The sequence below is a fragment of the Callorhinus ursinus genome, unplaced genomic scaffold (genome assembly GCF_003265705.2).
Source record: "Callorhinus ursinus isolate GAN/ISIS: 27379988/994484 unplaced genomic scaffold, GSC_fseal_2.0 scaffold17, whole genome shotgun sequence".
Lineage (NCBI taxonomy): Eukaryota > Metazoa > Chordata > Mammalia > Carnivora > Otariidae > Callorhinus > Callorhinus ursinus.
In genome coordinates, this window is record NW_027397079.1 from 39485347 (window position 1) to 39511497 (window position 26151).

At 43.0% G+C, this 26151-nt stretch overlaps 1 protein-coding gene across 1 annotated transcript in view; it reads left to right on the forward strand.

The window, feature by feature from the left end:
- The first annotated feature begins 480 nt into the window (after window positions 1–480).
- CHRNB3 (cholinergic receptor nicotinic beta 3 subunit) overlaps window positions 481–26151 on the forward strand; it is a 28614-nt gene continuing 2943 nt past the window's right edge. The window contains exons 1-5 of the mRNA XM_025886205.2: window positions 481–616; window positions 9006–9157; window positions 10221–10265; window positions 24805–24914; window positions 25143–26025. Coding sequence (XP_025741990.2) covers window positions 562–616; window positions 9006–9157; window positions 10221–10265; window positions 24805–24914; window positions 25143–26025 — 1245 coding nt within the window. The 5' untranslated portion in view covers window positions 481–561. The remainder of the gene's footprint in view (window positions 617–9005; window positions 9158–10220; window positions 10266–24804; window positions 24915–25142; window positions 26026–26151) is intronic.

Sequence of the window (26151 nt, forward strand, 5' to 3'; positions counted from 1 at the left end):
CATTATTAACTATAGTTGCCATGTTGCACGTTACATCTCCATGACTTATTTTATAACAGGAATTTTGTACCTATTGACCCCCCTCATATTCATTATTCTTAAGCTCCAAGTCCAAATTGAAGGAATAGTATGTGTGGGAAACTTCTCACTAACTTCCATGATGCCTGTGATAAAATGCAGTTTTTCTCCTTTGCTCAGATCTCCACCCGGGAGAAAAATACCACAGGGCGTTCAGAAGTTGTCTAGCTTCATCTTTTCCCTTCTGCCTTGCATCTCTTTGTGAGAGAGCAAATTAATAAGTCAGGAGTTAGGACCCAGAGCTATGTTTTAGACTTACACGATCTGACAGCTGAGTGGAAATCAATGAAGTGTAGTTGAAGAAACATCACACTGATGTGAGGTGGTTTGAGACTCTCTTATCCCACTTCAGTCAGGTGTCTACTCTCCCCTTGGGTTCCGCTTCGGATTTGGAACCACTGCGTTTTCTTTTCAAAACCTCCCCTTCTGATGGAAATACTGTACTGTTCAAAAGGAAGGGGTTATCTTTCCTAAACTGACATCATGAGACTGGCAGCCTTTCTCGTCGTGTTCATCGTCCTTGGTGTCACTCCCTCAGGTAAGTTCAAGTTAAAGTAAATTAAACCTTCATCATTGTAGAATGATTTAAGCAAGGGAGGCAGAAATATGGTGTTGATAATGTTAGAATTAGAAAATGTAATGTACAGGTATCTTTAGGATGCGGCTCTAATGAGTAATTCTAGGAAATCTGCATGTTGCTAAAGAAATCATACCTATGGATTCCATCAGATTTATGCTGTTGTCATTTTTCTGGGCTATTCCTTTTGAATCATGAACTTGGTAGGAAGATATAAAAGGAGGAAAAATGTTACTGAATGCACTGAATGCTTCTCAGAATCGTTAAAATATTTGGCACAGAAATTTACTCTGTCAACATTTTTATATCATGTCTACTAATAATCACTATATCTGTGTGTAGGTACTTAATTTTATCCAATATATTCTATAGACTTATATACAAACCTTAATAAATGTGTGTGTAAGTATATTTAGTATGTTTGTATATCACAATTAAACCAAAATAGACATTACATATCTATGAACATGTGTGAGTTTTCTGTGACTATTATCCACCTGAAATTTGGAGAATTCTTAATAAAGAAAGAGGGCAAAGAAAAGGAGAGAGGGAGAGACAGATGGACAGACAGCCAAAAGAGAAATGGAAAGAGGGAGAAAATAACTGCAAAGTTTAGGGGGAAATGGTCATTTGCACCTGCCAGCTCTCTGGGTTTGGGAAACGCTTCACTTTTTATGTAACTTTAGAACACAAAGCCCTTCCCATCACAGTGGAAACCACTTAGAGCCAGGGGCCAGATGGCTGTCCCATTAGCAGTTTGCATTTATTTCTCACTAGGATTTTTGCCATGTTTGACTATTGCTACTTTCAGATGGGGAACCAGAAGCACCGAGTGAGATTCGCCCACGTCCTGAAATAAATCCTAGATTTAATAAATTCTAGATTTCAAATCTAGGCACACACACCTGAACAGTATCATATCTTTAAAAATGTAGCCTTTCTTCATACTGAGGACCCAAAAGGAGTCCTTTCTAAGTACCGAGGGCATCGGACCCACTTTCAAGTATCACTAAACTTGATCCCTGGAGTCTGAAATGAAATTTGTCAATTATAAAAATGATAATCAACTTCTGTGTGTTTTAGCATACAATTAATATCCACAAGTCTAATGTTTTTCTGCCTTTATTTACTGTTCCATTTACTATGAAATAATTGATTCTTACCATCCTTTGCCCTGGGAAAACATCTCACTCAATGGTTACATAAGAAAATTGGGAATGGAAGGGAGCCTGGTACTCGTTCTCCATCAAGTAGGGCAAGGGTTTGGGAATGTATACTGTGCCGGGTACATCTGTCACAGATCTATAATAAATCAATAACCTGTAGTCACTCTTGCATTTGTGAACATTTCTAGACCCCTCGGAGTCTATTTCTGTTTGCAGATCTGTACCACCTTTCCTTAAGTTCTTTAACCTTGCTACTCCTTGCAAAGGAAATGGTTTCTTTTTGTTGCCCAGAACTACCTTTTCCAAATTACAAGGGGCAACTCCTCATTTTTAGATTTCTGGCTTTGGCGGAAAGGATGACTGTGTCTGGCCATGTGACATTTCTTGTGTTGCAAATTCATGCTTTGTGTGTTTGGGTCTGCTCCCAGAAATAGGGACTGTATCTTACTCATCTTCCCATCACTCTTACCCACGATGACATGTATTTACTCATTCAATAAATATTTACTGAGGATCTACTGTATCCTAGGAACGAGTCCAGCATGGGGGATGCAAGAGGGAAAAAACAAAGTCATTCAAATAAACTCTCACACTAGCAAGGATCCATCCAATATTTATTATTTATTTCACCCCGAGGGCTAGTTCTGAGTGTTGACAGCAGAGGCTAACATATTTGTGGCATGATTTCTTTTTGACAAGGTAGTGATAATGGAAGGACAAAACCAAAATATACCAGAAGGTGTCTAAACAAAAAAAGTGTGTCTCTCCCAACCATGTTTGCTGAGGTTTAAAAGTCTTCAATTACTTCTTTACTCTCTTAGCTAAGGATAAGCAATGATGTTTTCTTCAATAAAACCATAAATAAGCATGTGAGTTGTCATCAGTTATTTATACCTCAGCGTGCATGAACTTGTTACCTGATGTCTCCTCTGTTGCAGTAAATGGCAGCCAGGAGCAAAGTTCTCCAATCAATGGTACATCTTAAACATTACCTCTTTTTTGTGTCTTCAGAATAGCAAGTATTGGGCATAATAGATCACATTTTGTGGCTGTTTCATGGGCATGAAATCCTAGAAGCCTCGGGTGTGTGCGTTGGTAAGGGCGTACCAATCATCCACATTCTGTTTTTACTGGGAGAGGTTAAATGCCTTGCTTAATTAAGATCGCCTGGTTTGGAAACAAGACCAGAACTCATGTCTCTAAATCTGAGTCCAGTGGCTCTCAATGTTAAATAAATATTTGTTGGATTCTCGTTTTAACAGTAACGAGTTTGGCAAGAGACTCAGCATCCAGAGCCAAGAGCAGAGTGCCCTCCTAGAGCACTTTCCCAGCCTGAGTTCCACATGGAAGGAATTACTAGAATCAGGCAGAGAGCTCTCCATCTGTCTGATCGCTTGCATGTGCTCTCCCTCTGGCTTCTTGTCCTCCACCTGCGGAGTTGCTTATATAGTCCCAAGAGAAATATTTTGACAAAGAAAAAAATAAGACAAAGATTAAGTAGAGGGAGGGAGAGAAGAAAGGGGGAGAATTGGGATTTAGGGGAACAATGGTGACAAGCTTTAACAAGAAGCACATATCCTCTGGAGATGTGCATTAGACTACGTGTGTGTGTGGAGGGGGGACGGGGGTGGAAAGCAGGACTTAATGCAAGGAGATGTGAGAAGATGATGGTCAAGTCTGAAGCAGGACTGCTCCTACTATAAAGCCTTGGGTGTCCACCTCCAAGGAGAGTGACCACAGTGCCCATCCAAGAGGCGCCCAGGGCCAAGTTCAACTGCAGCAGAGGGGGACTGAGTAGGGTTATGGGACACCATCACCAGTGTTGAGCATCTCCCTATCACCAAACATTATCTGTGACCTGGTTTTAGAATATCATTCTTCCTGGTGATAGATTGCTTTCAACAACAGTAAAGTATTTTTGGTAAATACAATGCTAACAACAACACAGCAACAAAAAAAGCAAAAACAATAAATAATGTGTCCATAGACATGAATTGTTGAAAGTTTTTACGTGGCCATAAAGTAAGGAGACCACAGCACAGGGAACAGTCTTTTTGCCTCCTCAGTCCTCCAAGGATGAGCTGGTGGAAAGATCGACAACCTGCGAGTCAGAAAACCACACCCACCACATATTAGCTGGGTTGACCCTGGGTAAGTCACTCCCTCTCTCTGCACCCCAGGATCTTCATCTGTAAAAGGAGGGGCTTAGATCATCTTAGAAGTCCTTTCCAGCTCCACTGCCTTCACTTCTTCATCATTTCACTTGTCCTTCCTCTTTCATGCTGAAATTATTTATGAATACAGATGCTCTCCCATCCCTCCCCATCCAGAAGCTGACTTTGGGAAATGTAAGCACCCACTCAGGGAGTCACTTATCTTCTGACATCAGCTTCCCAACTTGTCCGTGTATTGCTAAGATATATCTTAGAATATCAGTCTTGTCAAATTTGTTTAAAATACAAGTCCATTTGCAAAAATTTGGTTTACACACGTTTCAGGAATCCATTTATTCCTTAAAACAGAGACCACTTGTCCTGGAAATCCTGGGCAACATCTGTGATTCTACCCGCTCTGGAGCAGTGAGCCGAGCTCACTCTGCCTCCTTCCCCTGTGCATGGAAAGTGCTGTTAGAGCCTCTTTGCATTTGGTTCACTCACCAAACGTCATCGAGTATTTACTGAGGCCCTAGCCTCAAAGAATCAACAGTGGGAGCACTTTCCCTTTCTTATCATGTTCTATTTTACAGGAAGGACCAACCAGAGACATTTCTAGGGCATCTCTGCATCTGCTCCAATAACATCAATGACTTCAACTTTTATTTGGGGAAGCTGAGGCAGGTTGAAGATGTTGAGCAGAAAGCATTGAACCTTTGGCCTTTTTTTTTTTTTTTTTGGTCAGATATGTTTTGGTCAATACAGATTTGTGCTGTCTTAGACAGCTCGGGCTGCCATAACAACACACCACAGACTGTGTGGCTTACCAGAAATTTATTTTCCCACAATTCTGGAACCTAGAAGTCCATGATCAAGGTGTCAGCAAGTTTGGTTTCCGGTGAGAACTCTCTTCCTGGCTTGGAAACCGCTGCCTTCTGGCAGTGTCTTCACCTGGCTTTTCCTCATGCCTGCATGGAGAGAGAGCTCTTTCGTGTCTCCTCCACTTCTTCTAAGGACACCAGGCCGATTGGATTAGGGCCCCACACTGATGACTTCATTTAGCCTAAATTATATCCTTATAGGTTCTATCTCCAAAGATAGTCACACTAGGGGGGAGGAGGGGAGGGCTTCAACACAGGGATTTGAAGGGACACAAGTATTCAGTCCATAACAGCCTGTGCAGATTTACCCTTTTTGCTCCTCGATTCAGACAGCAGCTCACCTTCTGACATTGGCCGAAGTGGGTAAAACATACAAAGGTCTCTGAAAGAACAGATCTGCTTATTTCCCTTTGGAGCCGGGGAAAGAGCAGGGATCCAGCCATTCTCATGGAGGGTGTAGCTTTGAAGGTGGCAAGTGCTGGGGATTGTCAAGGTCATCATTTTAGAAGATCCCTCCCAACGGGCAACTCCACCTTCCTGCAAATTGATAGTCAAATTGTCCTGCCAGGAAAGGAAGTGCAAAAGTACAGTTTCTGTTCTCAGGATTCTTCTCTCAAGTCCAGAATTATAATGGCAGGGTTGTCCAAGCTAAGAAGTCTGTGTGTGTGTGTGTGTGTGTGTGTGTGTGCGCGCGTGCACACGCACGCTTGTGTTGGTTCAGACATCATGCAGGTGTTCTCAGGCTTCCTGGAGCATCTCCATCCATTGTGAGATGGTGTTGTAAGTAATTAGTTCTCACTGGCCTGAACTGGAACACGGGCTGTCGGGAAGGGCAGAACTCTGGTGCTAGGACCGCACTCAGACGTGTGTAGCAATGGGTCTAACAGCTTACCCCAAAGGTGTGCTTTTCTCACACACCAAAAAATTTGGAGGCAGGCAGTCCTGGGCTGGTTGGCGGTCCTATAGTGCTCTCAGGGACCCAGGATCCGTCTGTCTTTCTTATGTGTGGAGTTTTCATCAGGCTGTGTGAGGTACCTATGGGGCCAAATCCCTAGACACCGTGTTCCAGCTCCAGGCCGGAAGGATAGAGAGCAAAGGGCAAAGGATGAAAGGTGAAAGGTGCAGGTCGGACGGAGTCTGTCCTCTTCAACAGTATTTCCTACAAACCTCGCCCACCGGCTTCTGTTTGTATCTGAAGGGGCCGATGCATAGGGCACATGGCCATCCCTAGCTGTGAGGGAGCCTGAGAAGGGAACATCTTAAGCTGGCACCATGCAATCCTGAATAAATTTAGCATCTGTTACCAAAAAAGAAAGGACAAACGGGCTGTTGAGCAGGGAACCAGCAGTCGTTGCCATGGTGACCATGAAACAATATTCTCCTTATGGGAGGGCTGCTCGCAAGGGGGAAGGCCGAGGGGGGACCGCTGTGGCCTTCCTGCCTCTCTCTTCTCCCAAGCAATTCAGCTCTGGCCCAAACTCTCCAAACACCACTCAGCAAACAGAACTCAAGTAGCTCACTGCATTGCCACACAAGTGTTGGCTCAGCAGCCACGATGTGCCAGACCCCACAGAGCTGGGAGGCGGTGGTCAGGAAGATTTCCGGGAGCGCCATTTTCCCATGGGGCAGACAGACAATAAGCAAAGACACGTATAATATGTGCAAGGGCTCCGATGCAGGATAAAGTACCATCAAGGGGATAAAGTGTGAGGAGGGATGTTTAGACTGTGTAACACAGAATGACCTCTTCAAGGAGATGTGACGTGTGAGCAAAGATGGGACAAAATGAAGGAATGAGCGTGGGGTTATGGGGTCTCTACAGGGCAAGAGCCTGCCCCAAACAGAAGCACACGGGCATGTTCTGGAAAGAGCAGATGGGCCCAAGGACCTGAGGAGGTGGGCTGAGGGAGGAGTGGGAGAGTGTAGGGGCCCTACACAGCCAGAGAAACCATGGTAAGAACATGAGATGTCTCTTCTAGGTTTGATGGGAAGCCATTTGGAGGGTCTGAGCAGGAACTGACATAATCCTCTTCAGCTTTTAAGAGATGGCTCTAGAGCGGAGCAGAAAATGAACTATAAAGGGGGCACGGGTGGAAGCGATGTGGAAAGCAGCGCACGAATCCGAAAGTTGATGGAGTCTGTAACTTGGGCAGGACCAACGGGGATGGTGGAAAATAATCAGAGTTATGATGGATTTTGAAGGAAGTGAAGACCGGATGTGGGATAGGAAATTCGTGAAGTGCAGCCTGAGCAAGTGAACAGCCTGTGCCTCAGAAAGCTTCGGGGAATTTCAACTGCCACCCTCCCCTACACTTCCAGTAAGGTTTTAGGGCATTTACAGAGTGCTGCCCTGGTGGCCACCCAGCTGACCTGCTCCTTAGCGTAGCTCTGCTCGCGGAAAACAGCTGAAGTAGCAGAGTTTCAGAACAGTTAGCTCTTTAAATAAATGAGCGCAAATGGAAGTCACAGCTCTCTCCATCACTCATTTGCATTTTAATACGCTTTTTAGACAGAGAACGGGGTGCGGGCAACCTGAGTATGTAACCCATCTTAAGGACACCTCTGTTCACCCCTAGGAGCATTGAGTGGGTTTCAATTTACTTATTTTATAACTGGAGGGACAGATTTCCAGTGACATAATAAATAGGTCACAGAGATGAAAAGTATGGCATAGGGAATATAGTCAATAAGGTGGTAATAATGTTGTTTGGTGACAGATGGTCACTACACTTATGGTGATGAGCACTAAGTAATGTATAGAATTGTTGAGTCATTATGTTGTACACCTGAAACTAATATAGCACCGCACGTTAATTATACTTGCATTTAAAAACAGAGTGGATTTTTAATTTCTACTCCCTTAGTAAAGCAAAGGTCTATGCACATACAGGGAATGTTTGCTCTTCTTCCTACTAATAATCTTTGGGTTTTGATTGGGTAAACTTTGGGGTGTGTCTTGCATGTGATCATTGCCCATCATGTGTCTCTCAGTGGGAAAAAAGGTTTTCTTTGGTAAATCACACAGTGCAGAATGAGTTATTTAGGAGATATAATAAGGTGCTGAATATACCACGAGAGGGGCTATATCCATTTTTTTAAAAGATTTTATTTATTTATTTGACAGAGGGAGACACAGCGAGAGGAAACACAAGCAGGGGGAGTGGGAGAGGGAGAAGCAGGCTTCCCACTGAGCAGGGAGCCCGATGCGGGGCTCCATCCCAGGACCCCGGGATCATGACCTGAACCGAAGGCAGACGCCTAATGACTGAGCCACCCAGGCGCCCCAAGAGAGGGGCTATATTCAAAACAACAGCAACAAAGCCTCCTTGCTTTAAATTTCATAGCATAACACTTTTGAAAAGAAATAAACTTATCTCTAGACTCTAGACCATTTCTTCAGCCTGAGGGTCAAAGCTTGAAATTAGGGTGTTTCGTAGGCTCTCAGACATAGGGGGGGAGAAGGGTGTTAGAACCTGGTTGATGACCAGGGAAGGTCTTTATAAGGGAAGACTTCCTCAGGAAGAAGGCAAGGGAACAAACAGCCCAAGGGATGTGGTAGGTGTTCAGTGGATATGTGCCAAATGCGTGGAAAATGGCCCCAACATATTCCTTTCATTGGTTCATTCATTAAATAGATATAACATGAGTATGTGCTATGAGCAGGCACTGTTCTAGGCAGTGGATAAACATCATCAAGTAAAATGGATACAGTGCCTGCCATCATGGAGATCAAGGGAAGGATGAACAATGACAAATTCACAACACATTGCAGCAAGGGACATCATGGAGTCAAATAGGGTACAGTGGTGGACAATCACACGTGGGCAGAGACCATGTCTGTGAGGAGGTGGCATCTCAGGTGAGATGTGAGGTAGACGGTAAACGGGTGGCTGTAGGGAATTCTTTGGGGGTCAAAGTGCTGACCTCACGGTGGGAAAATCCCGTGAGAGTGCGAAGCTCTGGGTGAAGCATAGAGTCTGCTTTCAGCCGTGTGTTGTGGGCATGGAGAATGGTTCAAGAACCCTTGTACACTCAAAGCTGCCTTTGCTGCACTAGGCCATGTAGACTATACGAAGGTTCAGGCTGTAGGATGCTAAACCAGCCATTACGCCTTTCCCATTAATTCGGGTTTCCCTCATGATTCTTACAGCCGCTGCAGGATTCAGCTCAATAGCTGAAAGTGAAGATGCCCTCCTCAGACACTTATTCCGAGGTTATCAGAAATGGGTTCGCCCTGTATTAAATTCTAATGACACCATAAAAGTATATTTCGGATTGAAAATATCTCAGCTCGTAGATGTGGTGAGTAATCCTTGGCACAAAGCTGAAAAGAACATGTATTTCTTAACCTGTTTGTGAGTCTAAGATTTTATTTTGTTTTCTTTCCCCATGTCTGCCATTTCCATTTTAAAAATAGATTACTGTGAGAGAAAAGCTGCCCCAAGAGGCCAGTGAAATGACCCGAGGGAGGAATGAGAAGTGTCATGGAGTAAATTTTCATTGCGGCACTATTTGTGTGGGACCTTTGGCTGGGGGGCGGATGTGGTGGCTGGGACAGGCATTGCCCCTGGCGGGTTGGCTGAGCACCAGGACGAGCACCCAGGGAGAAGCAAGGGGTGGGAGAGAAGGCAGAACTGAGCCGAGGGCTCGTCAGGGTCCCCCTGGCTGATTCGGTGTCACCTGGACTGCAGATTGGGTGAGGGCTGCCAGGGGTATTGACACGGAGAGAAGGCAGATGATGCTGGCACCCCAGTGCCTGGCAACCCCATCACCCTCCTGAATCCCCCCAGGACCCCGCAAATTCCTCTGGCCCCACCCATACCTTAGCATTCTCTGCTAATGTTCCTGTTGGGCTCCCACTTCTGCCATGATCGCGATCCCAGGAAATCAGTGAACTTTAAGAAGCCCATTCTGCAAACTCATCCTGCTGTGCTCCACAAAGTTCCAGAATAATCCCCCCATATTGCCCCAATCCCCTGCCCCACCACTGGCACACTCACCCACCCCAGCTACCTCGATGCCCAAGGAATCCTTCTAGAAAATCACGCAAAACCAATCTCTTATTTAGCTAATGTTCATCCTACTTCGCCACCTTTCTGGGCTATGCAATTTTAGATAAATATCACCACAAGTAACTGCTACTTGCCTTAATTATTATTTTTTTATTTTAAGCAAAATATGTGTAATATTTTAGGATCCCATGCCATTTAACTGTGCTTAAATTGAGACTCCTTTACACTTTGAATGCCTCAAAAGATGCCTCAAAAGTATGTGTCAGAGAGCTCTTTCTGACAAAAAAAAAAAAATTCTAAAAGACAACTTCACTTAATTTGAATTTACATCTTCCTAATTGTCACTTTCTTAGGATGAAAAGAATCAGCTGATGACAACAAATGTGTGGCTCAAACAGGTAACTGTCAATCCAAGCATTGGGTCTACTAACCTAATTATTTCCATGCTTTTCTGTTTAGAAAGACACCCATTTGAAAAACAATTATTTTACAGAGCATATTGGTTTCCTTGGGGAGATATGTGGGAATGGTTGGGAAGGATTTATTATTTAATTTTCTTTTGCGGGAGGTGGAGAGCAGCTTCTGGAAGCTCGGAGGCATGCCTGGAGGGGACTCTCTGACACCCAGGCCTGGGTGCTGCTCCCTGGCTACTTGGAGAAGGGAGGGAAAGCTCCAGAGTGCCACTTTCCCCCCACCAGGATACCACAACTGGAGCAGGCAATCATCAATCCTAAATTCTCCCTCATCCCCACTGGTCCTCCGTGGGAGGAACCCGCCCCTAGTGTTTCCCGTTCCTCCCTAGAAAGAGAAAACAGGGAGGACAGAGGGCCTCTCATCAGCAGTTTCAGAACAAAGTGAAGCCCCAAACAAAATAAGGAATACACGTTTTCCTGGTATAACTAAAAAGGCATTTTGAATGGGTTCAGCTCTCTGCTTAGATGATTGCTTTTAGCTCGACTGGAGCCTGTTTCCTAAAACCGAGGTGTCCGTTCAGAGGAGCTTGTCCTATAATGTTCAGGAAATAACTATCTTTCAAAGCCCAATTTTGCATGTGTGATGGAAAGGAGAAAATATTGACACTCCTTTGATAGGAGGTGAGAATTTGGTCCCCCCTGTTTGTTTTTCCTTGCTGTTGTTATTGTCAGCAATTACTTGTTTTCTCCTGAATGTCCAGATATTGCCTAATCTCCCATAGACTTAAAATCTTCCCGATGAGAAATCTTAAATATCTCACTGAATTTTAACATACGTACATAATATTTTTGTTCGCTTATATTGAAATAAGTTAATTACCTATTCAGGTTCAGGAGACATTGTTCAGTACTGCTAAGGGTTTATAGGAACAGTGGACCGAGATCGTAGGGAGATTCCCTGGGCTTGCTTTCTGTCATATTTGTCCCACCCAAAAACTTTGGTCAGAGTTACTGAATTATTCTCATTTTTACTACTCTCTATTCCTCTGATTCTTTAATTGGTAGGTATGTTAGCAAGTTATGAAATAGATCTGTGTATTATTTTACTTGCAAATAAAGATGTCCAGGAGAAAATAATAAGCTGGTAATGTAGATAGAAAAATACAATTCAAATAAACATATTTTTCTATATACCCATCTCCTTCCTCAGTGATGTATCCCACTTTGCCAACTTAGAGACTGTGGAATTCAGAAGTATTTTGAGTTAATAAAAATCAGTAAGAAGTGCTGTATTTGAGCTTGCAGGGGAGAGAATAAAAACTTTTAAAGTTCAAATGGGTTTAGGAAGTTAACAAAAATAAAACAAAAAACCTCTCACTGCCTCACACACACTGCTCCTTGAGATTAAGCTTTTATTAATCTCTCACATAAAACAGTGGTCCAGAGACTCCTGGCCTTTAATATTTGGCACTTTTCACTTTGCTTGAGATTTTGAAAACATGAGGTCATTTCAGTAGAAGTGAATGAGAAGCCACAGCTCCTCAGACCTTAACTACAACTGAGGAAGTGACTTCCAGCAAAGTTGTGCCACCAGAATCACTGTGGCCTGGTGAATGCCTCCAGGTCAAGCCAGAGTCAAAACCTAAACATCTCCAGAACCCAAAACAGAGCAAGAGAAATCCAAAGGGATGGGGCAAGCTGTTGCTTGGAAAAGACAGCCTGATGACTTAGGTTCCCATTTTTTAGAAGTAATGAGGATAATAATAGACTTTTTTTTTTCATTAAAGTCTGGTTGGCACACAATGTTACATTAGTTTTCAGGTGTGCAACATGGTGATCTAACAAGTCTGTACCTTATGCTGTGCTCACCACAACTGTCCCTCCCATCGGTCGCCATACATGCTATTCCAATGCCATTGACTACATTCCCTATGCTGTGACGTCTTCATTCCAGAACTGAAAGTCTGTACCTCCTATCCCTCTTCACCCATTTTGCCCATCCCCCTCCAACCTCCCCTCAGGCAACCATCACTTTGTTCTCTTTATCTGGATCTGTTTTTGCCTCTTTGTTTGTTTGTTCATTTGTTTTGTTTTTTAGATTCCACATATAAGTGAAATCATATGTTATTTGTGTTTCTCTGTCTGATTTGTCTCACTTAGTGTAATACCCTCCAGGTCCATCCATGTTGTCACAAACGCCAAGATCTCATTCTTTTTTACGGCTGAGTAATATTTCATTCTATATATACACCACATCTTCTTTATCCGTTCATTTATCAATGGATATTTGGGTTGCTTCCATATCTTGGCCCTTGTAAATAATGCTGCAATAAGCATAGGGGTACATGTATCTTTTTAAATTGGTGTTTTCATTTTCTTTAGGTAAATACCCAGCAGTGGTATTACTGATCATATGGTAGCTCTATTTTTAATATTTCAAGGAACCTCCATGCTGTTTTCCACATTGGCTGCATCAGTTTGCATTCCCACCCACAGTGCACGAGGGTTCCTTTTTCTCCACATCCTCGCCATCACTTGTTATTTCTTGTCTTTCTTATACTAGCCAGAGAATAATAGACTTTCATTTGAAAAGGGTTGTCATCTCTCTTCTCTCATTTACATTTCTCAACTCTGAATTTGCACAGCAGGTATCACACTACCCCAGTTTACAGAGACAGAGGGGGTCCAGGAATTCATCTGGCGAGAATCTGGATTTCCCCAGTTAGGGCCTTCTCTGCCATATCCAGTCTCTGCGCTAACCATCAAGCCCTGCTTCTAAAGCACTGAAAGAGCCAAAGTAGAAGAAACCTCTGTACATTTCATAGAACCACAGAGAATGCTATCAAAGCTATTCTACACACACAGATTGGATTTGGAGTGCAAATATCATGATAAATATTAGTCAATACATGCTATGTTATGGCACAACCAATGAGGTGTATGTGCTGCTGAAGCAAGCACAGGACACAAAAAAATGTGGAAGCAAAAAAAAAAAAAAAGATGATTCTGTTAGCATGGTGGCAGTCAGGGAAGGCTGCATGGGATAGGAGGTGTTTGAGCTCCATCATATGATGTATATGTATCTTTTTATTTCTTTTTAAGATTTTATTTTTAAGTAATCTTTACACCCAACACAGGGCTTGAACCCATAACCCCAGGGTCAAGATGATCCATGTTCCACTGACTGAGCCAGCCAGGTGCCCCTAGCTTTTTAAAACTACAAAGCTAAAAGAAAGGCAAAGGGTAAAAGAAAAGAGATGCTAAAAACAAGATAAGATTGATGTTAAAAACCATGGGTGTTTTATACACATCTCAGTTTTAGAGTAGCTAATAATAACACCTAAGAGTTAATTGAGCACATACTAAGTGTTGAGGTGCTCTGCATGGGTGTGTCATAGGAATGAACTCAGTTCATTCTCACAGCCACATTATGAGGTAGGTTCTATTAGGATCCCCACTCTGCAGATGAGAAAACTGAGCGTTAGAGTATTGGAGTGACTTGTCCGAGGTTGGGCACTGTTAACTGAAGTCAGGTCACATGAAGAAATCCTTCCGTTGCCTTGGACAAGGGAGCGGATGGAAGATGTCCAGTGCTCCACTCAGTGCTGTCCCTGTGGAGACTAGTTCCTTCCTAGTCCTTGTCTTCTAAGGTTTTGGTGCCTCAGCTTCTGGGACATCTGATGGTCTAGAAAGGCATTTAGGAGAGAATGAAGTAAGGATTCCCTCCATCTTCCATTCATTCCATGGGGTTTATGGAGAGCCTACTAAGTGTCAGCCACTCTGCTACATCCCGGGTATATGAGGAGTAAAATACAGCCCTGCCTTCAAGGAGAGGATAGAGCATTACTTGTGTAGAAAATAATGACTGTCATATGATAAACACCATAAGGAAAATCTGCATGAGTACTGTGTCACTACCAAAATGACAACGAGACAGGGAGAACATCAGGGAATGCTTCCAAGGGAGGGGATATTTAAGTTAGGTCCTCCAGGATCAATAGAAGTTCTGCAAGCCAAAAAGGTAGAGAAGTTGTGAAGCCCTGTATACTCTTCCCAATCGCATAACTTCCCAAAGCTCTCATGCCAGAGCAAACCTACGGGAAACTCCCCAGCCACCCCTGTATGCCTCAGTCAGAATAAAGATGGAAACGATAAACCCCTGTTCTTTTCTGGACACTGAAAAATGCTCCCTGACTCATATCACGGAGAGAATAAAACTCTTCGTACTTAAAACAAAAACATGTTCCATGTAGTTTCCACGACTGAGATGCTTGGTATTTAATTCCAATTCTTCTGTCTTACCCTCTATTTCCGTAGTTCCCCTCGGGTATATTTAGACACTCTTCCTCCATCCTCTTAACCAAAGACCTTTATCAAGCACAAATTTAGTGACATCCTGAGAAAGTCCTCTCTGTGGAGCTATTTTTATTTTATTGATTTTATTTTGGAAACTCATTTGTCTTCCTCCTTCCTACTTCCAGAAAGTAATCAAAACCCTATAAATCATAAATAGATTATTAACACTGACTCACTAAAACTACATGAGAAAGTACTTAATGCTTCGCCACTCAGATTCTGCTCCATCATATTCAAGGTTAGGAAAACTCCATCGCAAGCACCTTAAAGGCAAATGGGAAATGAAACCACCTTTTCTTTAATGATAAAGTGTTGAAAGCTTGGCCTAGACGCGATCATGTGAGTAATCACTAAGACAACAGATGTCAAAATTACTCACTCAACAAGCATTTACTGAGCACCTACTATGCACCGGGCACTTTGTAAGATGCTGGACCGTCGGGTGTAAACACCAATAAGACAGTAAGATTCTGAGTGATCCGGCTTCACTGTAGCTGAGAGCACTTTGCTGTTCTACCCCCTTCATTTTCCCAAGGAAAATAAAACTGCCTGAATGTCTGCCAAGGCCAACATCACAAAGTAGCCTTGTCTCTCCAACAGCTGATTCCCGTTTTAGACCAACAAAAAGTTCAGCAAACATATGCAGGCCTCAGGGGCTAGATCCCTGGCGCTGGTCTCAGAGGAGAAATCAGAAACAAACCTGCCATGGAAGGCTCAGCCTTGCTGTAAAGGTCTGGGGGATCTTCCCAAAGTCTAATTACCTTCCACAACCTGCAATGGCACCTACAAGTCTGTGAATGTATCTCCGACCTTTACTCAACACCTTAGTTTCCTTTCTTCTCCCAGCCACACTCGGACCTTAGCACAGGAGGCCAGTTTGGTGGATGCTGAATGAGAATTGAGCAGGAATTAGGAGTTAGGAATCAGAAATCCTGCTACGTAAACTTGGGCAAGTCATTTTGCCTCTCGGACTCTCAGTCTCTTCGTCTACAAAATAGAGGCGATGCCTAGCTCACAGTGTTAACAGGTGAAATGCGATCATGTGTGTGAATGCAACTGGTACCTTATCTGGGGCGCAGTGGGGACTCAATCAATGTCATTTCCTGCCGCCTCCTTTGGAGGCTTTTTCATCCTTAATGACAAATCCCATTTCTTGGCCCTGACAACTCATGGTTATAATGGGAATATGAGACATATCATATGTCATGTTGTTGCCTTTAAGATTAAAATGTATGAACATTAACTTGTTTTATGAATTTCACGCTTGAGGGCGCCTGGGTGGCTCAGTCGTTAAGCATCTGCCTTTGGCTCAGGTCATGATCCCAGGGTCCTGGGATCAAGCCCCGCATCGGGCTCCCTGCTCGGCGGGGAGCCTGCTTCTCCCTCTCCCACTCCCCCTGCCTGTGTTCCCTCTTTCGCTGTGTCTCTCTCTGTTAAATAAATAAATAAAATCTTAAAAAAAAAAAAAGAATTTCACACGTGAGGGCACCTGGGTGGCTCAGTTGTTAGGCATCTCCCTTCAGCTCAGGTCATGATCCTGGGTTCTGGGCTCGAGCCCTGCGTTGGGCTCCCTGCTCAGCAGGGAAGCCTGCTTCTCCCTCCCCCTGCTCCTGTGCTCTCTCTCTCTCTCCCTCTCAAATAAATAAGTAAAATCTTTTTAAAAAAAAGAATTTTACACTTGATTTTAAGATAACTGAGGATCCCGGGGATGCCCCAGAGGCTACAAGTCAAGGCACTACTTGTTCCTTACTATCTTTTGGTCTTAGTATTAAACTAAGAATAATTAGGAGAACTTTTTTGTGGTAAAAAAGTCTTTGGTTTAGGTTTAAAAGAAATTTGGTTCTGGAAAATAGCTAGACATTTAAGAGTGGTATTTCAGATAACATATGTAAGAAAAGACAATTTTAAGGGAATATATATGATATGGATTTGAAATTGCACTTTTCAGAATTAAGAAATCTATTTTTCCATATTTTTTCTTAGTCACAGATTAACTTTGCTCTTTGGCCCTGACATATCCTGTGCTCTCCCGTTTCCTGCAATGACTCAGCTCTCCACCCAGGAACTGCTTCAAGGTAGAGCTGGTGTTTGTAAAGGGCTTTGAGAATCTTGGTTGGAACATGCTATATGAACACAGGATATTATTTCTAATCTCTTACTTGAAAAAGGAAGAGATAGGAGATTAGTCTCCAGATGCCCTTAGGGTTTCAGGGAGAACAGGAAGTAACAGAAGGTCTCAGAGCTGCTTAGCAAGCTAGAGGATGGGGGCTCTGAATCCTTACCCTGACACTCTGACCTAGCACGCATTGTCGTCCTGGGGCATGGGGCTCTGTCCACACCGTGATGGATGCATATGTTGATAGAAATTCAGGGAAGCCCTCTGGGCAGACATGTCAGGGAGAACATCTCTGATTCCCCAGGTCTGGTTACAGAAGGACAACTCGCAAAGGAGTACAACCGGTAGAGGACCATACAGGTGGGGAACTCAGGGCTTCTGACTCTAATTCAGTGCTCTTGCTCTTCTGGGTACTCCAAAGTAAGCAGTATTGACCAAAAGTCCCACCTATCCCCTTTCTCTTTACTGGTCAGGAATGAAACCTAGGGGACACCTGGGTGACTCAGTTGGTTAAGCGTCTGTCTTGGGCTCAGTTCATTGTCCCGGGGTCCTGGGAGTCTGCTTCTCCCTCTGCCTGCCGCTCCCCCTGCTTGTGCTCTCTCTCTCTCTCTCTCTCTCTCTCTCTGTGTCAAATAAATAAATAAATAAACTCTTAAAACAACAACAAAAAAAGGAATGAAACTTCAATCACTTTAGATCTCTTTATGTCCTCCTTGAGGATTCAGTGCACCCCTCCTTCATCGTTCACTCATTTCTGCTCCAGCGCCTTCCTGAGCCCCCTTCTTCTCCCTGCCCCACACCACCACTCACCGCTCCTCCCTACCCTTCAGGTCTCCTCTTTTGAAAGTTGTCTCCTGAGAACTACCTTCCCTGTCCACCCTGCTGTTCCCTGCCATTATACCCAAACTGCACTCCCTTCAGAGCAATGACCACAAAACGTGCTCATTTGTTTCTCATTGTCTGAGGCGGCCCTAGGCTGGGAGTCCAGGGCAGCAGCGGTGTGCTCCGTGTGAGCACAAGCCTTGCATACTTGTGGAATGCATTATTCCCCCCAAACTGTGAGCTCAATATACCACCACCACTCTGTTCTCTCTGGCTGCAGCTGTCCATCCTGTGGTTGGAGACCTGGTGAGCAAGGCAAACCTTTCTGACACAAAAATCCCACACCCTAGGGCTTGCCCTGGTCCCCTTAGAACAGTTTCTAAAACCAGGTATGTGTTGGCTGGGATTTGCAAGAAGCCAGGGGGTCCCAGCATCATAGCTGTCTACCTTCTCTGCAGGGTAGAACCAGGCACAGGAAAAGATGGCTATGCCTAGAGCAGAGAGGAAACTGGATCCAGGAAGCAGGCAATTTTGTTCGCAGCAATCTTTACATTCCAGATGGAGGAAGTGTGAGATTGGACTCTGTGGCTGAGCTCACCAACATTGTCCACTCAAGACAGAGCCAGCTCATAACAGCACAGTTCCAGCCAACCTGCCCGAGTCTGTGTCTGCCCCAGGGCTCACTGCCTGCCCGCCGGCCAGAATGCTGCTCAGATTCTCCCAGGATCAGCTGAGAACTTTTAGTTGCACATGACAGAGAACCCAACCCAGACTGGCTTCAGCAAAAATAGAATGTATTGGCTTACACAGTCTGGAAAGTCCCGGGACAAGGCCAGCATTAAATGCAGCTTGACCCAGGGGCTCAAGCAATATTCCCAGGGATGGTCTTCCCTCTGAGTGTCTCTGGGCTCCTCGTCCTCTGGGTGACCCCATTCTCATGTTAGCCCGCCTCCAGTGGCAGCAAGGTGGCTGTATCAGCTTCAGCCTCAAAGTGCTTCCTATGTTCAGGTTCAGCAGGAGAGAGAATGGCCAGCCTTTTTCCCAGTGGTTCCAGAAGATTCATGCTATCTCACTGTTTCCCATTTGGTTACCTGCTATCTCTGAAGATCACAGTGGGCAGGTATGAGGTGCAGCCCCACTTCTGCAGCAGAAGGAAGAGCCAGATCCACCCACAGCTGGTGGGTGACAGTGCAGTAAGGGGGTTCCCCAAGAGGAAACTGGGGTGCTCTTACCAGGAGAAAGGCAGGTGAACTTGAGGCAACAGGCAGTATGTGTCCACTTTATTCCCGAATTCATTTTTCTCCTCTTTCTATAAACAGCTCTTGACATGCCACGTCCTTCTCCAACAAAGCCTTGCCTAAGCGGAAGTCAGCCGAAGGCTCCTGTTATTGACAGTTCATCTTTATCCCATAATTTCTCTCCCCTTGTTTGTCCATGAACTTGGACACAGTGTAACATGCTTATTTGTATAATTCCTCCACTTTTGGACAGATATTTCACCATTAAGACCAGACAGATTTCCTGTTGTTATTGTCTTCATTTTCTTTTTTTAACAGAGGAAAAGATGGAATAAGCTACTGTTTTAGCCTGAGTACAGAGTCAGTAAGCCTTATAGTGAGATCAGCACTGGAAACATCGTTGAAAGCTGAGCCATGGGAAGCCTGATCAAACAGTTGACACAAGTTCTTCCACTGTAAGGTAGCATGGGAAGAGGGGAAAGAGCGCAGGGTGTGGCTTTCAGGGTACCATGGCACACCTCCAGGGGGTGCCCTTCACATCCTGGTCAATGTGGAAGGCACCTCCTAGAGTTGTGATGCCAGGCATACCCAGTCATATGCAGCCGACTTGATCCTGTTTTCTCTGCTGACCAGCTGTGTGGCCTGGGACAAGTCACTTGAACCCTCTGAGCCACAGGTGCCTCATCTAGTAAAGCACTAATAATAGGTCATTTGTAGGTTATTGAAGAAATTAGCATTAATAAATATAAAGCACTTAGGCCAATGCCTGGCACATCATCAGCACTAACTTTTATACTTTTCTATTTTTATCTTATTATCAGCATAGCTACAAAATAGTAGGTTTTTAATGTATGCTACAGTTGTATAAAATAATCATATAAACATTCCCAAACAAAAACATTCCCACTGCTAAGAGGGAAATATATGGGTTGTTTCCTCTCTTGTAATTAGCCCAGACTTGCGTTTGATATCTGGTGAATTATTGGAATGTATTTTTTACATCTACACCAACAAATATTGTTTTGAAAATCCTTCAGTAGCAAAAGCACAAATGTACATGTCACCTATTTCACTGTCTTCATCTTTTCTCAAGGAAACCTCACTGTGTTTTTATTTGAATTCAAACATCAGGAAAACGGTTAGAGCAACACTTGCCAGTGCATCCTTATTTTTGTAAGGCAGCGGTCTACCTATTTTTCCTTGTATAAGAAGAAAAAGTATTATATAAAACTAATACATCAAGACTATGTGGGGTGGATCCCAAGAATGCAAGGCTGGTTCAACATTTGAAAATCAGGGGTGCCTGGGTGGCTCAGTCGTTAAGCGTCTGCCTTCAGCTCAGGTCATGGTCCCAGGGTCCTGGGATCGAGCCCTGCATCAGGCTCCCTGCTCCGCGGGAAGCCTGCTTCTCCCTCTCCCACTCCCCCTGCTTGTGTTCCCTCTCTCGCTGTGTCTCTCTCTGTCAAATAAATGAATAAAATCTTTAAAAAAAAAATTTGAGAATCAATCAGTATAGGGGTACCTAGCTGGCTCAGACGGTAGAGCATGTGACTCTTGATCTTGGGATCTTGAGTTCAAGCCCCATGTTGGATGTGCAGCCTACTTAAAAAGAAAAAGGAAAAAAATCAGTCAATATAATTCATCTTATTAAGAGATTAAAAAATAATCATGTAATCATCTCTATAGAAGCTGAAAAGCTTTTTATACAACTCAGGATCCATTCGTGATTAAGAAAAAAAATCTCGGGGAGTCTGGGTGACATGGTTGTTGAAACCAACTCTTGATTTCAGCTCAGGTCGTGATTTCAGGGTCGTGAGATCCAGACCAGCATAGGACTCCACACTTGATGGGGAGTCTGCTTAGTATTCTCTCCTTCTCCCTCTCCCTCTGCTCCTCCCCCACCCCCGCCGCCCCGCTCATGCTCTTTCTCTTTCGCTATTTCTCTCAAATACATAATTAAATAAATAAACTTTAAAAAAAAATCTCGGCAAACTAGAAATAGGAAGACGCTTTCTTTTTTTTTTTTTTTAAGATCTTATTTATTTATTTGAGGGGGGAACACAAGCAGGGGGAGTGGGAGAAGGAGAAGCAGGCTCCCCATTTTGAGCAGGGAGCCTGACATGGGGCCGGATCCCAGGACCCCAGGTTCGTGACCTGAGCCAAAGGCAGATACTTAACCAACTGAGCCACCCAGGCGCCCCAGGAAGAATCTTCCTTAATCAAATAAAGGGCATTTATGAAACCCAACAGCTAACATAATACTTAATGGTGAATAACCAAATGCTTTCCACCTGACATCAGGAACAATGCAAGGATATCTACTCTCCCACTCCTATTTAACGTCATACTAAAGGTCCTAGCCAGTGACTTAAAGCAAGAGGAAAAGAAAAAAACAATAAAAGGCATTCGGATTGGGAAAAAAGAAATAGAAGTTTTTATTTGTAAATGATGTAATTGTCTATGTAGAAAATCTACCAAAAAAGTTCCTAAAATTAAATGAGCTTAAATAAGTTCACAGGATATACACAAGGTCAATATACAAAAATCAATTGTTTATTCATATTCGAGCAATGAACAATTGGATTTTTTTCCTTAATTTCAAAGTACCATTTACAATAACATCAAAACAACAGGATCTCTCTCTCTCGCTGTGTCTCTCTCTGTCAAATAAATAAAATCTTTAAAAAGGGGGGGGGCGCCTGGGTGGCTCAGTCGGTTAAGTGTCTGCCTTCGGCTCAGGTCATGATCCCAGGGTCCTGCGATCGAGCCCCGCATCGGGCTCCCTGCTCAGCGGGGAGCGGGCTTCTCCCTCTCCCACTCCCCCTGCTTGGGTTCCCTCTCTCGCTGTGTCTCTCTCTGTCAAATAAATAAATAAAATCTTTAAAAAACAACAACAACAACAGGGAATACTTAGGTATAAATCCAACTAAATATGTGCAGGGTCTATAAGCTGAAACTACAAAACACTGATTAAAAAACATCAAAGACCTAAATACATGGATCGAGAAATGATTTTCCTGGGTCAGAAATTTCAATATTGTGATGTCAGTTCTCCCCAGACCAACCTATAGATTTGAGGCAATCACAATTAAAATTTCAGAAGGATTTTTCTTGTGGATAACCACAAACTGATTTAAAAATTTATACAGAAAAGCAAAGGAACTAGAATAGCCGAAATGATTTGGAAAAGGAGAATACAGTTGGAGGACTCACATTACGGGACTTCAAAATTGACCAGAAAGTGATGAAGGTTAAGAGAGTGTGGTACTGGGGAAAGGAGGGACACAGATTAATGAAACAGAACAAAGAGCCCATAAATAGACCCACATAGTCTACGGTTAGTTGATTTTTGACAAACATGTATAGGTAATTCAATGGAAAATGTTTAGTCTTTTCTACAAAAGGTGCAGGAATGATCGGACATCCATATGCGACAAAACCCAAAAAACTCAACCCATATTCACACCGTAATTAAAAAATTAACTCAAAATGGACTTTAGATCTAAATGTACAACCCAAAACTATAAAATCTCTAAAGGAAAACATGGGAGAAAATCTTTGTGACCTTGAGTTAGGCAAATACTTCTTAGATATGACATAATTCCTAAAAGATAAAAATGGTAAAATAAACTTCATCCGAGTTTAGAACTTCTGTCTCGTCAAAGACATTGTTTATAGAGAATTAAGAAACCACAGACTGTGGGAAACTATTTGCAAATCAAATATTTGACAAAGGGCTTTTATCCAGAATATATAAAGAAGTCTAAAAACTCGGTAATAAAAATATGCAAAAGATTTAACAGCCACTTAGCCAAATAAGATGTATGGGTGGCAAATAAGCACATAAAGAGATGCTCAACATCATTTGTCATTAGGAAAACTCATATTAAAAAACCGTAATGAGATACCATGTCACAACTCTTATAATTAAAATAAAAAATAAGACAATACCAAGTACTGGAGAAGACACTAAAGAAATGGAACTCTCATACATTGCTAGTGGGAATGCAAAATGAGACAGACACTCGGGGACACAGTTTGGCAGTTTCACATGAAGTTGAACGAACACTTATGATATTGCCCAGCCATCCCACTCCTGGGTATTTATCCAAGAGAAGAAAAGAATGCTTTTCACTCAAAAAGCTGCAGAAAATGTTTATAGTGGTTTTACTTGTAATCATTAAAAACTAGAAGAATCCAAATATCCTACCTGGAGAATGGATAAATAAACTGTGGTATATTCATACAAGGGAATACTACTCACTAATAAAAATGAACAAATCACTAATATAGAAGAATCTAAAATGCATTATGGTAAGTAAAAGAAATCAAGATCGAAAGGCTCTCTACCCTGCGATCAGTTCTATCTATATGACCAAAGGCAACATTATAGGATCAGAAGGTGGATCCTGGTTGCCAAGGGGTGGGGGATGGGAGGAGTTGATTACAAAGGAGCAGCACAGGGAAAACTTTTTGGGCAACAAAGTTATTTTTGTATCTTGATGGTGTTAGTGATTATAAAACTGTTTGCATATAGAACCATACACAAAGAGTGAATTTTATTGTATGTCAATTTCTAAAGAAAGTAAATGAAGTGAAAGTGAAACAAACAGAAGGTGCTATTCTGAGTTCCTTTTAACATTTCTGAGATTCAGACCTGCTGCTGGTACTACAAGTCTCCTTAGCAGGAGACAAATTATTCATAGGAAGGAAAATATATTTGCTTTTCAAAATGGGCAGAGGAGGAGGAAGAGAGTACCAAGTAAACACGGTAAATACTTTATTAGTTTGGGCTCTTAAACTGTCAGTCTTCATATGCATGCTTTCCCATAAATAGGCATGCAATCTTTTATCCTTTAGATTGTAGTTTTTTAATGACCCACACATCCTTTTCAATTTGTTTTTCAAGGATCAAGCCTCACAAATATTGTCTAGGATAGATAACGTCTCGTCTGGGGTGTATGGTCTCATACTTTTTCAGGCATCATGCATATTTTAATACTTTACCATCTAGTGAAGTTACCCATCTGCTGACTCCTGATTTTTTAATGACAGGAAGGCTTGCATTGCGCACACCCTTCAAACTTTCTGAAATGTCATTTAATATTATCCTACATCATTACTCAGCTGTCTACATGAGGACAGTGGGATAGAAGAATTTAATTTTCAGGTCAGATTTCATAAGATTCTGGACCCAAATCTTTTTAAGAAAGTCCACTTCTGCTGTAATTGGATCAACTATATATCATCCTCTTGCCCTTCATAATCCAATCAATTAGTGGTCAGGTTTGTTAATCGGGGTCCATTAGCTCCTGTAAAACATGCTAAATGATTTCATTCTATTATGAGGAAAAATACATGAGCATCTGGAGGCTAACAATATTAGGAATATAATTTAAAACTGTAATTGGGTGGTCACAAAATAAATTCAGATTAGAACTTAAAAGGAAATTCTTGGAAAATATTTTTTCATTGGATTAAAGTTATAATGTCATCAAGACCAGTCAGTGGATACTGGATGTTTCATATTAACATAGTGGGTGGATGTTTGTTCAAGACTCTGGAGTGATATTCAAAATTGTTTGTACCCATTATCATTAAAATATCACTGGACCAACTGTCCTAGAATAAACTGAGTTAGATCTATCATTTCTTTTCTTTCGCTTCTTAAGAGAATATAGGCTGAAAAAAAATAGATCACAAATCAGTGGTGTTTGTTGCTGAGACTCTTCACTGGGAGGCAGATCTATGGCAATTTTGGAAATCCCAGGTAGGATGGCTGTGTGGGCCTGGGCAAGATCAGAGGCCAGACTGGCTCAGCCTGCATCCTGAGAAGGGTAGCGAGCCACAGGTAAGGTCATAAGATCTAAAACGGATGGATTTCCCTTTTTAAAGAAAACACTTGATTAGTAAGTTACCATAAACTTGAAGATTCCAAAGTCTAATACACTGACTTTTCAGAATAAAATTACAGTACGCTGATTTGGTGCAGGAATGGACAGACCACAAATTACGCTGGAATCCTGATGAATACGGTGGAATTCGTTCAATTAAAGTTCCATCGGAATCTCTCTGGCTTCCCGACATAGTTCTCTTTGAAAAGTAAGTATCCCGGAAGAAATATACCCTGGTTCTATTAGGACCAGCGATGGAAAAGCCTTACTTTGGCAAAAGAATTAAGAGAAATGTACAACTTTGAGTAAGAGGAGAACCGTTTCTTTCTGAAATAATGTTTGACTCTGTGGTAGGAAAGTAATAAAAGGCAAACAAACAGTAGAGGGAGGGGTGGGCAAAGACCCCAGTCATCAGTGTTCGACTCTTTTACCGCAGTGCTGATGGCCGTTTCGAAGGCTCCCTCATGACCAAAGTCATCGTGAGATCCAACGGCACCGTCATTTGGACGCCCCCCGCCAGCTACAAAAGCTCGTGCACCATGGACGTCACCTTTTTCCCATTCGACCGGCAGAACTGCTCCATGAAGTTCGGGTCGTGGACTTACGATGGAACCATGGTTGACCTCGTTCTGATCAATGAAAATGTTGACAGGAAGGACTTCTTCGATAACGGAGAATGGGAGATACTCAATGCAAAAGGGATGAAGGGCAACAGGAGAGACGGTGTCTACTCCTACCCGTTCATCACGTACTCGTTCGTCCTGCGCCGCCTGCCCCTCTTCTACAGCCTCTTCCTGATCATCCCCTGCCTAGGGCTGTCTTTCCTGACAGTGCTTGTGTTCTATCTCCCTTCCGACGAAGGGGAAAAGCTGTCCCTGTCCACCTCGGTGCTGGTTTCCCTGACCGTGTTTCTCTTAGTAATTGAGGAAATAATCCCCTCTTCCTCCAAAGTCATTCCTCTCATTGGGGAGTACCTGTTGTTCATTATGATTTTCGTGACCCTGTCGATTATTGTGACAGTTTTCGTGATTAACGTTCACCACAGGTCCTCTTCCACTTACCACCCCATGGCCCCCTGGGTGAAGAGACTCTTTCTGCAAAAGCTTCCTACATTGCTTTGTATGAAGGACCACGTGGATCGCTACTCTTTCCCAGATAAGGATGAGAGTCAACCAGTAGTGAAAGGTAAAGCTCTAGAAAAAAGGAAACAAAGACAGGTGAGTGATGGAGAAACAGTTCTTGTTGCTTTCTTGGAAAAGGCAGCTGATTCCATCAGATACATTTCAAGACACGTGAAGAAGCAGCATTTCATCAACCAGGTGAGTGCACTGGTGTTCATCCCAACGCATCCACCGAAGCATGCAAAAACCAACCTTCTCTTATCTCTTTACAGCCAAATGCTGGCATTGTTTAAATGTGACACTATTAGCTATCTGTTTTTCACG